This window comes from Microtus ochrogaster, unplaced genomic scaffold, assembly GCF_000317375.1.
Source record: "Microtus ochrogaster isolate Prairie Vole_2 unplaced genomic scaffold, MicOch1.0 UNK88, whole genome shotgun sequence".
In the NCBI taxonomy this organism is placed as follows: domain Eukaryota; kingdom Metazoa; phylum Chordata; class Mammalia; order Rodentia; family Cricetidae; genus Microtus; species Microtus ochrogaster.
Genome location: NW_004949186.1, coordinates 250,099 through 265,010, shown reverse-complemented (window position 1 = coordinate 265,010; position 14,912 = coordinate 250,099). Strand labels below are relative to the sequence as shown.

At 42.6% G+C, this 14,912-nt stretch overlaps 1 protein-coding gene across 1 annotated transcript in view; it reads left to right on the top strand.

The window, feature by feature from the left end:
• Vwa8 (von Willebrand factor A domain containing 8) overlaps positions 1 to 14,912 on the top strand; it is a 317,895-nt gene that overhangs the window by 154,624 nt on the left and 148,359 nt on the right. The window contains exon 22 of the mRNA XM_005370880.3: positions 11,594 to 11,670. Coding sequence (XP_005370937.1) covers positions 11,594 to 11,670 — 77 coding nt within the window. The remainder of the gene's footprint in view (positions 1 to 11,593; positions 11,671 to 14,912) is intronic.

Sequence of the window (14,912 nt, the reverse complement as noted above, 5' to 3'; positions counted from 1 at the left end):
CAGCACTCGGGAGGCAGAGGCAGGCGGATCTCTGTGAGTTCGAGGCCAGCCTGGTCTACAAGAGCTAGTTCCAGGACAGGAACCAAAAACTACGGAGAAACCCTGTCTCAAAAAATCAAAAAAAAAAAAAGAAAGAAAAGAAAAATGATGATTCTGGACTTAATAAAGTCCAGAGTCCTTTTATTATTTCTTTTAGGATGAAGGTATGGTCTTATTAATCTTTAATTTTTATTTTTTAATACTTACTACATGGTCCTACATCTACATCCCCCCCTCCCATCCCGAGTTCCCACCGAAGCTCACAAGCTCAGAAGGTTTGGGACTTTCGTTTTTTGAGACAGAGGCTCACTCTGTCTCTGGCTGGGTTGGGACTTAATATGTAGACCAGGCTAGCCTTGTGCTCACTGAGATCCACTCACCTCTGCCTCCTGGATGCTGGAATTTAGAAGTGTGTGCCACCCAGCCTGGCTCAAGCCCAGAGTTCTTAACAGACTTTGGTCTCTTAAAACCTGGACTACTTAGTGTGTCCTTTGAAAACTCCTGCTGTCAAAATAATGGCCTCAGACATGACTGGCAACTCAGCAGCAGATCAGAATGGCAGAGAGCTGGGCTTGAAGGAGTTTGTCAGATCCAAGAGTGCCAAAGGCGGGTCTCTAGCGGTCAAGGCATGACTGACAGACACGCCCTTTTCATAGCAGCAGGATTTTCAGTTCTTTGATTACAAACCTGGAAGTCTAACATCAGCATCTACTGGGTCCAGTGTTGCAGGGACCTTTGGGCTGTGTGTTTCTGCTGCCTGTTCCTTTCAGTCATCTCAGGGAGCAGTCTGCCTCCTTCAGACTGCCATTTATGTCCCCTTGTCTGATCCACTCCTTTCAGCGTGGCATCTAATTCTCAATATCTGTACTGGGATCCCAGTGACAGTTGGTTTCCTGTGTGGGTATTTGTCCTGTCTTTGCCAGCACCTCTCCACCCACACACCCTCTTATCCTAGTGCAGTGCTTTTATCCTCCCTGTAGCGATGCACTGTCATGGAAATGAAGCCAGACCCTGAGTAAATCACTACCCTGACTCCATTCTCTGAAGTGATGAAGTAGGCTATTTTTAGATTTCTGTCAGTCTCCTGTTAGATTCAGGAGTTTGTCTGCCCTCTCTGCCAATGCCAGTGAACCATTAAGGGCCTTGGTTATACCAGGCTCCTCTCTGCTGCTTTGTGTATAGTGTTTATCGGGTATTTGAAAAGTATCTTAGAGGGCTTTGCATTTCCTACTTAGTAGACAAAGTATAAATGTCAATAATTCATAAAGTATTAGAAGTAATTTGAATTTAAAATTTAGACGGATTTTTAGGACATCTTAAAACAATGGGCCAAATTCTGTAAAATTGCCCGTACTGGGTCAGGCACAATCTAGGCGAGTACATGGCTCAATGCCCATTTGCCTGAGATAGCTCAGATCTGAAACTAGAGGCCTGTGAGCAGAGCTAGGTGATCTGCATGTTCTGAGCAATCATTGGCTAGCGTTTAGCAATGAAGAGTGGCACCCATGCTTGTATTTACCAATCAGAAAATGGGAGTTGAACCAGTGTGGCTGGCTTAAAACCCAAATAGAATTGTATAAACACGTGAGCCAGCTAAGTTCCATTTCAAACTTGTTTTCTAGAGTTGATATCTGTATAGAAGAGCCAGGGTCTGGTCAGCCTTTGTCCACCGCCTCCTGAAGGTGTGAGGAGCTGACATCTGTGTAGAACAGGGAAGACTCTGGTGAGCTTTTGTTTGTTTCCTCTTGAGGGTGTGAGGAGCTGACATCTGTATAGAACAGGGAACACTGATGAGCTTTTGTCTGCCTCCTCTTGAGGGTGTGAGGAATACAAAGCACCTGGAGGGCCCTTAGCAACTGCAGACAGAGGCTGCCTGGCAGGTTCCCTTTCTCTGTTCTTTTTCCTTTTTTCCCCAGGAAGGTGTGCTTTTGCAGTCATGGTAACTAGGCCTTTTTCAGTAGCTTTGAATGCCACCCTACTCTGCTGAACAGTAGGTCTCATACCTTCCAGAATTTGGTATTCCTTCTCATCAGTACTGGTTTCTCCCTTGGAAAGCATCACCATGAGAAAAAGGCAAGCCCATGAGAGCGCAGGCACCAGGCTGAGGACTCCTGATTTTGCTGCCTGGGGTGGTGTAGCCACTGTTTTCTCTGAAACAATCCGGGAACCCACAGTTTCTTTATAGGTTTTATTTTGAAATTAAGCAAACTGTAACAATGCTCAGTCTCCTTCCTTTCTTTTTCTAAAGCATTGGTGACAACTCAGGAACCAGAGTGAAGTGAAGCTTTGGGGACTAAATAGGACAGAGACGTCGGCCGTGCATTGGCGTAGGTGTAAACATAATGGATGTTCTTCATAGGAGCTGGTGGTGGTCGGAAGTAGGCTGCCAGCCTTCTCTCTGTGAACTAGCACTGGCTGGATCCATGAGAAGCTTTAAGTGTGTTGTAGCTGGAGGTATTTCAGAAGGTTCTTGTGTTACCAGTAGCAGTTTTTAGGCAAGGGGGAATTCACGGAAGTGGGTGTTAATTTTGAGGTCTGTCACCTTTTTGCTCTTATCGAACCCTTTCCCCCTTGTAGATACTCCCGTCTTTTCTATACATCTACAGCATCCGTTAGGAAAAGCTGAACACAGGTCCACTTACAACATTCCTCAAAATAAATGAAGATAAAGTAGTTTCCATTGTACTTTGACAAATAAGTTTTAAATTTCTATTTTCAATGTGGGATTTTTCTGCCAGAGCAGTCTTTCTAGGAAATGAGGCACAATTGCTACCTTTGAACCAAATGGGACAGGTGTCCTGGACTTTTACGTGTTTAATGGTCACTTAGCCTATGCTGCAGATGTAGGAACTCTGCAGAATGTCACCATATGCCCCCCCACCACTACCTTGTAATCACAGTGTTGCAACTTCCCCTTTCTTGTAATTAGGAGCTTTTTCTGGTTTTATTTTTTATTATTATGTTATCATGATATTCCACTTAACACAAGAGAGAATTGTCTGTTCATTTCTTAACTGATGATGCTCTTTGGGGTGTAAGGGGTCTCCCTAGCTCTAGGAATACAAAGAACAAGCTTCCTGATGTCTCCCGCTTTTTTTAACACTAGTTCACTATATCTAAATGTGTATAGACCACTAGTCCACATGCTACACAAATATTCATAGAAACCAGGTTAGAGATGAGTTTACAGGTATGTATGCCATCTTTATTTTATTCTGAAGACCCTAGGAATAAATATTTGGGAAGAAGAATGATTGAGTTTTGAGAACAGTTGAATTTTATTAGACATTTGAGGGGAATGTATTTTTCTAATACCATCTAAAATGCTCGCCTACACTTTCGTAAGAATTATTTTAAAATCTTGTCTGTTTTCTTTAGAAATAAAAGTTTAATCAACTGCACAACCAATGTCACTTGGTTTTGGTAGTAGGCAAAACTTCACAGCAAGTTATCAGCATTTGAACCAGGCTTAATGAGGTACAATTAATTACTCACAGTGACCCCTACCTCCTGAACAATCTATTAAAATCACTTGTCAATCTTTTTTTCATTTTAAGCCAACTTTTTTGGTTATCATTTTATGAAATAATAGCTACCTGCTAACGTTTCCAATCTTAACTCTTTTGTTTGTTCCGTCATTCACATTTTCCCCTTGTCAAGATTCGAGTGTATGACATGGACCTTGTCACACAGGACTTCTTATGTGGACTCTTCTCCACCTTGTGTTCTTCAGTGCTCCATTCAGCTCCACATCTGCGGTTAGACAGTCCTCGGCTTTATTCTTCTGCTAAATCCGAAGTGTTTCTTTCCAGTCTCCAATGGACTCAACAGTGTTATTTCACAACTGATTTTTCAGTCAGGTTCCATCACAGTCTGACCAATGCACTGAGGTGGGTGCCTTCCATGTCTGTTTGAGGTTCTATTCAGGTCAGTGTTTGCTACTGTGGCAAACTCCTGAGAGAAAGGACCTAACAGGAAGAAGAGTTCCTGTGGCTCCATTTCAGAGGTCTCAGCCTTGGCTGACCGGCTCTGCTACGCTGGCCCTACCGCCAGCCTTAAACCTCATGTTAGGAAGACACTCAGCTCAAGTGAAGCCTGAAGCTAAGTAAAGCTTCACTAGACCTGACCTCCAAGTCATCCCTTCCACTCTGTCAGTCCCTTATTATCCTGTTCTCAGTAGTGCCCCCAGCTGGTGACCAGCCTTCAGTACACAAAGGATGTTTTTTCCTATTATCCTTATTTGAGAGATACTAGCCCATTCCTAGTATAAATATTTTATATAGAATTATTTCACTATAGAGGGAATATTTTTATAAAGTAAACTTTACTCAACCCATTTAATTTCTTGAATAATTTATACAACAAAATTAAATTAAATTCATTTGTTCTAAGCTAACCATAACGTTTCGTTAACTTTATAGCATTTGATTTGATCTATTTTATGTTAGAAAAGTCAGAAAACATTTGCTTTTGTGTCAGCCCAGCAGAATCGTGACCACTGTTAGTATTCTGTTTTCTACATCTTCTTCTTTTTATTACGTTTACTATGGATAGAAGTTTCACAAATGCTTGTTGTCTTGTCTAGTATTAAGATGCGGCACATATTTTATTGCCAAAATGAAAGAATGTGTGAGTCTTGCTAACTAGTTGAAAGCAGGCCTGAGCAGGATGCTTCTGTGTTCATCAGGAGCACCCATGTCACTGTGCCAGCATAGTTGCCTAATATCTCTAGAGATACTGAACAATTTGTCCGTGAATGTTCTTGTCTGTTTCCCAGCTGGTGGTGACAGTGGGAAACTTGGGTAGCTCAGTGTGCTGCACTTCCAGTAACTCCAGCAGCCGAGGGTTCCAAGGCTCAGAAGTATTTGGTCTCATGAATGCACTATGCTCCCCTTTATGGTAGTATTTGGTACTTTGTGAGCTTTTCTCATTAGTGAAGACACCTGATTTATAGCCAGGAAAAGGTTGCCGTTCTGTCACATTCTCCCGGCCAGTTTAGTTTTTCCATCTTGCATTTTTAGCAAACCATTTTTTTCATATTTATTTTGGATTTGTGTTTTCTTCTTGAGGACATGTTGATCTTCCTGTCCCCTCCATGGCTTGTTTGGGGTATTAATGGCTAGCTATGTTTCCGAAGTGTCTGTGCTGTTTATAGTAGCAATGTATTTGTTTCCTAGCTGATTGCAGGGATGTAGATCTTGCTCCTGCGTAGCCTCTGGCAGGAAGCTTTGTGATCAGTTGTGTGGGAGCCATATGCTTGAAGTCTTTGTCTTCTTATCTTGGTTCTGCTGCAAGATCCCATCTTTGTGAATATTTAGGGTTACTTACTGTTCATTTTCAGTGAGCTTATTTTTTTGGTGATATAAATAGCTTGTTTTCATTGAGAGAACATGGAAAAATAAGCAATTGACACTGATTATATAGCAGCAGTCTCCTTTGTTGTAAGATTAAAGAATAGTATTGAGAGACTAATTAGCCTAGGACTTCATATTCAGATGAGTAAACCTAGACCCAGACGATGGCAAGACACCTCATCTCAGAACAGTTGAGCAAAGACTCTGCCCAGGTGTCCAGAGTCCTAGGGTAATATACTTTAAGACATGTTAAGCAAAGAATTTGAAGGTTTACCATATAGTAAAAATTTCTCAATTTAGAAAGCCAACTAGAATTTCTTCTGGTTATTATCATTTTTCTTCTTTGTTATTGTTTCCTATAGGCAGTATTTAATGAAATTAGTTACTTTTCTAAAAAGGAGCTCAGGAATTGAAAGAACATTTCTAAATAAACTAAAACAATACTGTTCAGACTATTCAAGAATGGAGGGGAATTGGAAAGAAGGACAAAGTAAGACTTCTGTGTAGAGCAAGAGTTACGCACTGTCGATGGCCAGCCCTGTCCTGGAACTACTTTAGCGCTCTGCTGCAGAGAGGGCTGGCGTGCCCTTTGCTGGCTACCTGCCAGAGTCTCAGATCTCAGGCTCGTCGTTCCCAGCTACTTGGTGGAATGAATTGAAAGCCTCGGATCGGACAACTTTTGTTTGCCTCCATGTCATTGTGACACAAAGTCTCCACAAATCAGTCATGGAAGCTGCCTCCTGCCATCTGTCTTGCGTGACAAAATACAGAATGCACCTGAAGTTGGTGCACCAAAACGGACTTGGCTTCACGGTCCCGTGCGCTCAGGGCGTTCACTGCCTGGAACCTAATTAACCTCACTCCCTCCCAGCACATTGCTGCCTCAGTGTCCACAGCTGGTGTGAGCATCTGAGCCGTTCTGCATTAAAGGGGCATTTGTGCGTGAGAGAACTCTGTAAATGTTAATCCCGCCACTTTCTTCGTACACAGAATTTAATCATGAAAAACAGAAGGCCCCTAGAAGAGGTGTCTGTCCCCTTAAGTGCACAGTGGACCTGGACTTCCTCTTTCTTTTCTCCCATGCATGGCCTTCTTCCTTCAGTTTTGTGGTTATTGCCTGAAGGCTATGCGTAAGCCAGGAACAACAGGTGTCTAAGCAGAGGGCTGCCCACTTGCTGAGGCTCCTGACTTACTGGAGTGGCGGTTTGGAAAGATAGAGGACTGGCTGAGAGAAAAAACAACTGAGTGGTCAGGCTAAGAGAAGTGAAATGAGGGTGGCTGGAAGATGGCAGACAAGAATGGGCCTGTGGTCAGAAGAAATGGTACAACAAAAACTCAGATGTGTGAGCTCTTCTGGAGACGGGAGGCTGACAGGAGTATGCGCCATTGAAGCTGAACAAGAGTTCAGGGTTTGCCTCTGCTGTGGGGTTCATCAAGCCTTTCAGTCTCAGGGCTCAAAGCATTTCTGGACAAATTTCCCTCTGCCTGATTTCCATTTTTCTTGGCCCTTTCCTTCTCTTTTTCTTTTTCTTCTGTGATAGAGCACAGATAAAGTGTCCTGGAAGACAGCTCTAGATCCCTTTCTTTGGTAAAGGATTCAATTGTCCACGGACATGGTTTCTGTGGCCCCAAGCTCTTCTCTCAGAGTAACTGGAGGTGTACACGCTTCCTGCCTATGGTTTGAGTCACAGACTCTGTGCCTCCTGCTCCTCTGAGGGTCTCTCCACGTTGCCACGAAGAACTCAACAGGGCAATGATGGAAAGAGCAAGTGTTATGAGACTCCCAATTTCTTCTCCTATTTAAAAGGTTTCACTCACTAAGTATATCTCTCCACCTATGTAAGAGCTTATTTCTTGTTAATTTTACTGAAAGAGACAAGTTGCATCTATAGACTGGTAGCTAATAAGGACAGATCAATATGCTCAAGGGTAACAAGAAAATATTAGCAGGTAATTTTTGAACAATTACACATTGATAGTGTCTAATGTTCTACGTTTCCTAGTGAGAAAGGGGAGTGTATGCAATTGTTATAACAGAAAAATTAGACATTATTTATGTACTTACTCAATTAAAGTAATCCTGAGGATTTTCTGCCTTAGGCACAAACTGTGATTAAAAGGAACAAACGGCTGTAATGGTTTTGTTTTGCTCAGGATATTTACAGAAATTCCTTCCTAGAGTATTCTTTCGGCATTTCCTCGAAGGAACTGAGAGCATCTTAAAGTGAAGTAGGAAGTGACCCTGAGATCCCTGCTTTAGGAGAGGAGCTAAACAAATGGTGGCTGTTCTGTGACGAGGGTGAGAAGGCAAGTGGAACTCTTTCCAGAGGCAGCCGGGGAGAATGTGCCGCTCTAGAGCCGAGACAGGGAATTCAAGAGGAAGAAACAGATGTGGGAAACAGGCCCTTCAAAATAAACATGTCCAAAATTAAACTGTCTTTGTAAACTTCCCTCCCTTACCCAGTGAGCCTGAGTTTCCTCCCCCACTTCTTTCTCAGTGAATGGCCTGGCCTTGCCACTCTCCGCCCAGGACAAAGATTAATTTCTTCATCCCCTTACTTCCTTCACATTGTGATGCTAGCGCCCTTTCCTAGCTGGCTCCTCATCTCTTGATTCTCTCTGTCCTTGGCTTAGCCCATCGTCTCCCAACTGTTTCCCTTTGCTGTCACTTCCTTCTCTCTGCCATTCCTGCAGACTGGTTTTCCAGAGCTGAAAATCTGATCCTGTAACTCCCCAGCCTCAGTGGCTGCCAAGGCTCTGCCACAGTTAGAGCCCACGTCCTTTCCTTACAGCTCCTTCCTCACCCCTGCTCCAACTTCTTGCGGACCTCATTGGATTACTGTACCCACAAGTCTCCCTCATGCTGCTTTCTCTACTAGGATACCCCTGCTTCCCACTTCCCTGCACCTCCTAATTCCATGGGGTTTTAAATCAAATCTCACATGCGCAGGGCCTTCCCAAGCTTTTGGTTAAATCTTAAAGCATCTTGGATGCCTCTAATGGCCACATTCCCAAGGGATCTAACAGCGTTCCCTTGTGTTCTGTACTGTCTAGGAAATGACCTGGGAAAGCTGAGCTTTGAGCAAGTTTCTAAATGCAGAGCAGGCAAACATAGAGGAACGAAGATCAAGTAGCAAAGAGAAGCAGCAGACACAAAAACGTTATTAAACCAGATGCTTACAACTCCAACACAGACAACTAGAGCAGTCCAGTTAATAGGGCAAACAGTGATGTCAGATTCTGGGGCTTCTCCAAAGACTGCCTAGAGAAGCCCCACTGAGGTAGCTAGAGAAGCCTTCATTGAGAAGGTCTCTCCTTTGGTGAGCTTTCTTGGAATGAATTATTAGCATATAGAAAATGGCATCAAACCTGGGCACTTACAGTCACCCAGCAGAAACTAACCAAGAAGCACTGACTCAGTCATGCTGGGCTTCTGGACTGAAGTCCAGGCACAGCGGAGCAGTGTCTCCACTATTAAGCTCGGGCCTCCCCTTTTCCACATACAGGATAAACAACAGCAACCCACTGGGGAAAGGTTCACCTCTATCTCCTCTCAAGGACATGATGCTTTGACTCTGAGGCTGTTAGAGTGAGGATGCCAGCTGTCCCAAGACAGGAATTGTGAAGGAATCAAAAAAGGGCCTCTTGCTCAGTCTACTTACAAATGTATTTGTTTTGGTGTTTTTGAATTTTAAGACAAAGTTTCCTTCAGTGGCTCTGGCTGATTGTACTAGAACTAGTTCTGTACACAAGGGTTGCCTTGAACTTACAAATATCTGCCCACCTCTGCCTCCCTAGTTCTGGATCTAAATGCATTCACCACTGTGCCCCATCCCACAATCCACTTTTAAGCTTAAACAATACATTATAATTTACCAATATTATGTGTATTACATCCTATTTGTTTTTCCTAGTAAATGTTATGCTGAAGCATCGTCCAGGACAGTACCATGAGCCTATGTACTCGTGGAGCTGACAATCAAATGAGAAGGAAGAAGGAAAGGGAGGGAAGAAGAGAATACATGGTTTATACATTGAGACTATGAAGTTCTGGTGGCATTTGAACAAGGTTAAGGGAAATGAAAGGACTTGTCTAAAATTCTGTATTGAGTGGTGGGTTCATAGCTGTGCCGTCATGCTGGGCATAAAAAGAAAGACGTGTGGGTGTGAGCGGGAGTCTGCTGTGTGCAGCCCGAGTACCCATTGAGTTGGCAGGGTCAGGGGTCTCCAAGTGCCCTCAGCAACCATGTGTGAACAGCGCAGGTAGGATGGCTCAGACTCTGGGACAGATGGAGGTCAGAGTTTTAGGGATGCAGGATTAAAGAACACAGCAAGGAGCTGCTCTGGAGCAACTGAGCATCTTACCCTGCATCTACAGCACCTACACCGCAGGGGCCTCCCAGCTCTGCAGTGGCGGCTGGTGGGGGGAGGAGCTAGCTTTTCCTGACTCACCACATTCAGGAGGTCTTTGCTGTCTCTGGTGTGACAGTGTGTCCCTGAGGTTTGCTTTTCTCTGTGATTACCCAATTTAGAAGAGCTGAAAAACTTAGCACAGACATGTTAATCATCTGCTTCTGTCTATTTTAAATCGTATGTTTGTTCCAGCATGCCATTTAAAGCTTCCATGACTGCTGTAACCGACACACAGATATGCAGTCGTGACTGACTGTCCTTTGTGCTTCTGTGCAAAGCTTAAGTCGGGAGGGGGTAAAATCAGCTGGATACCAGGCAGATTCCTAAAAGACGGAGCGATCTGTTATCCTGGTGTCAGTGAGTTTGTCAGTCTGGTGGTTCAGTTTCGGTAACCTTGAGTCTTCAGCAGGTGACTTGGTTCATTCATAAAGTATGCACAGCTTTTATCAGCCCAGAACTCCCCACCGGCCCATGATCAGTATTCCCATAAGCCTGGTCACTGTTTATGTTTTCCTAGGACGTTCACCTCTTCGATTTCCAAAACTTGTTGTATTTATTCTTTTATTTGACAAATGCTAATGTGAGTGCCTTATGTATATGGGCACTGTGCTGAGTTCTGCAAATTCCGGTGTTAGGAAAGCAGACAGGGGCCTATCTCCCGTGGCACTTGAGGCATAGCCATTCAGTTTGACTTTCCCTTCTTGACGCCTGTAGAATGCTTTTCTGCATAAGACATTTGCCCGTGTAGTAAAAGTCCCAGTGCTAATGCTGCCTTTACTCTGGCTTTGCTGTTTCTACTAGACAGCACACGTTTCCTGATCTACCTAATTTGAGGAGCTTGGTAGGTGCCTTCTAGAACTGAATAAGGAGGTGACTTGAAGCCCAAATTGCCTAAATAAATTTCATACTAAGAATTATAACCCGCCGCACAGGAACTAAAAACACAAGCACCAGGATCAGACACCCAGAACCGAGCCCTGGCTCCAGTCATTGACTGTGATTGTTGGCACATTTCTTAACTTTTCTGAATCTTAGTTTATGGATTTGTGAAGTTAAGACATTCTTATTTCCTGACTGATGGTGCTACACATATGTAGTTAAAAAATGAAACGGCACATGAAAACATTTAACAGAAACCTTGAGAAGTTATAAGAAATTAATGCTGTTTTATTTCCCACAATATTGAACTCAGCGTATTAACTGTTGCTCTTCACAACCTAGTGTTAGGTTTTCGCTCTTTTATTTGTATTGAATCATCACACAATGAATACTTTCAAATAGGTACCTCTACAAAAGGTCAGTGCCTCCAGCATGAGAAGGGGAAGGGAGATGAGGGCGTGTCTAAGAAGAGCATATGTAGTTGGATTATAATTAAATGTCCAATTTTAGAGTTCCAGAATGTTAATGTACTTTTCAAAAGTGTAAATCAAGTAAAAGTACAGTGTTCTATTTATCTTTCTATAACTGAAAACCTATCTCTGAGAAGCTAAAGGAAAGCCATTATTTTTATATATATTTGATGCCATTTTGTAACCTGAAATCACCAATGTTCTATGATAATGTCAGCCTTAACTCTGAAACTGTAAACAAAGGTCAAGAGGTGGGCACTGGCGTCTGTACTTTCCCATGCTTAGGAGTCAGATCCTCCAGTGGCCTTATGTCAGGAGATGGGCTATCCATGGGTCCTGATGTGGTTTTTACTAACAACAAACCAACGTAGTAGAACTGTGAAGAAGCAGCTCCAAACCAAAGCTGCTTTGTGCTTAAAGCTGTTTGTGTAATTGCAGGGTGTAGGAAAAAACAAGATCATGGACCGGTTCCTTCACTTGCTCAACAGACCCCGAGAATACATCCAGCTGCACAGGTAGGAGAATCGGGCACAAGCCCTTGAGCGTGATTGATCATCTCTCTCCTACTGTGAATTAAATATACTTCCTTAAAAGCCTGCTTTATAAGCTAGCTTCCTTCCCATTCCTCCTGCTCATAGCTCCACTCGCCTTAAAAGGTAGTAAAGGACAAAGTGGGGTTGGGGTAAGAGCACTGGCTGCTCTTGCAGAGGACCCAGGTTCTGTTCCCAGCACCCGTGTGGTGGCTCACAATCACTTGTAGCTCCAATCTAGAGGGTTGGGCCCCTTCTTCTGCACATATATGGTATACTCAGGCACACACATACACATAAATAAATAAATCTTTTTTAAAGGTTATTAAAGCCTTGCAAATTTGTTTTTAAAGTGATTAATACCTTATAAGTATGAAAGAATAGATATTTTGTGAATAGAGGAATGAAGCTGATGTCATCAACATCAAGGCACTCGAGTTAGAAGGGAGGTATGTGGAGGCCAAGCCTCTGCTGCTCTTCAGACGCTGAGTTAGTGTTCAGGGAGGAACAACACGTTCTGGCCCCATGTGAGATAGGTACACAGACTATGGGAGGGGGCTTAGTACTTCTTGGCTTAGGATTCTGTGTGAATAATTTTGTTTTGTGTGGTTGGAGTGTTGGTTCAGGGATAACTTTTAAGCAAATGAAATTTCTCAGCATGAGTCATTTTAAGCTTTGTGGACTGGTTTTCATTTTAGAAATAAAATGCAGGCAGCAGATCTACTAGAAGCTAAGTACTGCAGGGGACAAGAAATATACCAAGTATTGAGCAGTTTAAAATTAGTGTAGATTATTGTTTTTTGATCCCAGTAACAAATGCTGTGTCAAGGAAAGAACACTGGACTGCATTGGAAGAATGAATTTCTAGTTTGAGTTCTTTTTGCTAAATAATTATAAGTTCCTGAGAGAAATTTTTAGAAGAAAAAGAACAGTTAACAGGTTAAAGGACAGAGAGAAAAGGGCTGAAACAAAGTTGAGAGATGATTAAAAGAAAAAAAAAACGCAAAAATTTCCCATTGGATTTATACTGCTGGCTAGCCCTAATACAGGAAGAGAGGTAAAGCTGGAGAGACTCACAAGCCCCGGGAACAGAGCAGTCCTTAAAAATCTGTTGCTGTGGAATAATCTCTTTGTACACTGTGAAGATTTGTTGCTGTGATTGCTTTAATAAAGAGCTGACTAGCCTATAACTGGGTCAGGTGGGAAAGCCAAACTGAGAATTGTGGGAAAAAGAGAGTAAAGTCTAGAGTTGCCAGCCTGATGCAGAGGGAACAGGGGATGTAGTGCCATGCTAATAAAGGTATTCTCATGTGGCAGAGTGTAAATAAGGAATATGGGCTAACTTAAAATGCAAGAGTTATTTAGTAATAAGCATGAGCTATTGGCCGAGCATTTATAATTAATATAAGCTTTAGTGTGTTTATCAGAGATTAGCTGTAGGACAGGAAAACTCAGCCTACAGTCTGTGAACTGAGCAGTGGTCCCCTGAGCCGCAGTAGGTGCTGTGGTGTCGACGGTAGCCTGTGCAGCATGTGCTTCAGAAGTATGGCTGTTCATCCTTTTGATAGCTATTCTGGACTGGTCCTGCAAAGGTTAACAAGAAGCCATGAAGAACACAAACTTGCTGCTGGTGCTGGGGAGGCTGAGGCAGAAGCCTGCTCGGTGTAGTGACCCCAACTCAACCAGAGGAAAGGAGAGCTAAAGGGTAACAAAGGAAAGAACCTAGCTCATAATTTATTTTATTTTGGAGTTTCTTTCTCAAGAAGGATAACTGTAGGATTAAAGAAGATGGGTATTTGGGATATAGCAAGGAATGCCTTGAAAAGATTAATCCTTCAGCAGGCAATTACTGGACACAGAAAGAAGCAAGAGAATTAATATATATGCACTTAAGATGATGGAATTAGCATGGAGCGATTATAAAATAGCTGCCATAAATGTTTTCAAGTATTTTAAAAGAGAACTGAGCAACAAGACAATAATTAGGAATCCTCAACCCAGAAAGACAACCCTGAGAAAGGGCAGCAGCATATATCAGCAGCTAGAGTCTCCAAAGGTGGGGAGAGAGGAGAACAGAAAAATACTTGACAAGATAACAGAAGAAAAGTCCCCGAATTTGATGTAATAACAGGAAATCACCAATAGCCCAATGCGTCTCAGGCATGATAAACAGAAAAGGAAAACCACATCATAATCGATGGTGAAAACAAAGAAAAACTCTTAAGGCCACTGAAATTGAAGACACATTGCATATAAGGGCGCAGTGATAAAAATGACCGTTGGCTTCTTATGAGCAGTAAATATGAGACAATTCAATAAAATGGTTGTTGTGTTGAGTAAAAGTTTTGGGTGGCTCATTAAGGAGAAATATTCTGTAAATATAAAGGAGAAGTATAGGCATTTTTAGAGCATTTTGTTTTGTTTTTATCAACAAAGCTACATAATGAAGGATTTTAAAGTGTAGTATTTTCTATGGATAGGGATACAAAAATAGATCTTAATACAAAAATTTATACAAGTATTCACAAACAAAATCCAACAACATGACCAGGAGGGTAGCTTAGGAGAGTGTTCACCTCGTCAGAGCCAGGACCTGAGCTCAGTCCCTAGTATCCATGAGAATGCCGGGGATAGTGGTTTGTGCTTGCCTTCCAGTACTTGGAGGTAGAGGTAGATCAGTGGGACTTCCTGTCCAGCCATCCTAGTTTGCAAGGCAAGCTCCAGGCCAGTGAGAGCCGCTGTCTTAATAAATAAATGAGTAAGTAAATAAATAGAAATTTAAATTTATGAATATGTATAAGCGCACACACACACACACACACACATATATATATACACACTCACACACACATATACACTGATATGTAAAATGATAATATGGGTTGGGAGATGGCTCAGTGATTATAGCATTTTGCCACACAAGCAATAGAGTTGGGATCCCTAGCCCCACATAAATGCTAGATATGATAGCCTACCTGTAATTCAAGCCCTTGACAGGCAAAGACAAGAGGCCCAGAGCAAGCTGATGTTAGTAAATTTTCAGCTCAGTTGAGAGACCTTACTTCAGTGAGTAAGGTGGAGAATAACCAAGGGAGACCACCAACATCAGCCTTGGGCCTCGGCCAGCACATGCACAGACACACAAATATACACAAAAAGGATGATGTATAGTAACCACATGGATGTAACTCCAGGAATATAAGGTAAATAATGGCCCCACTTTTATT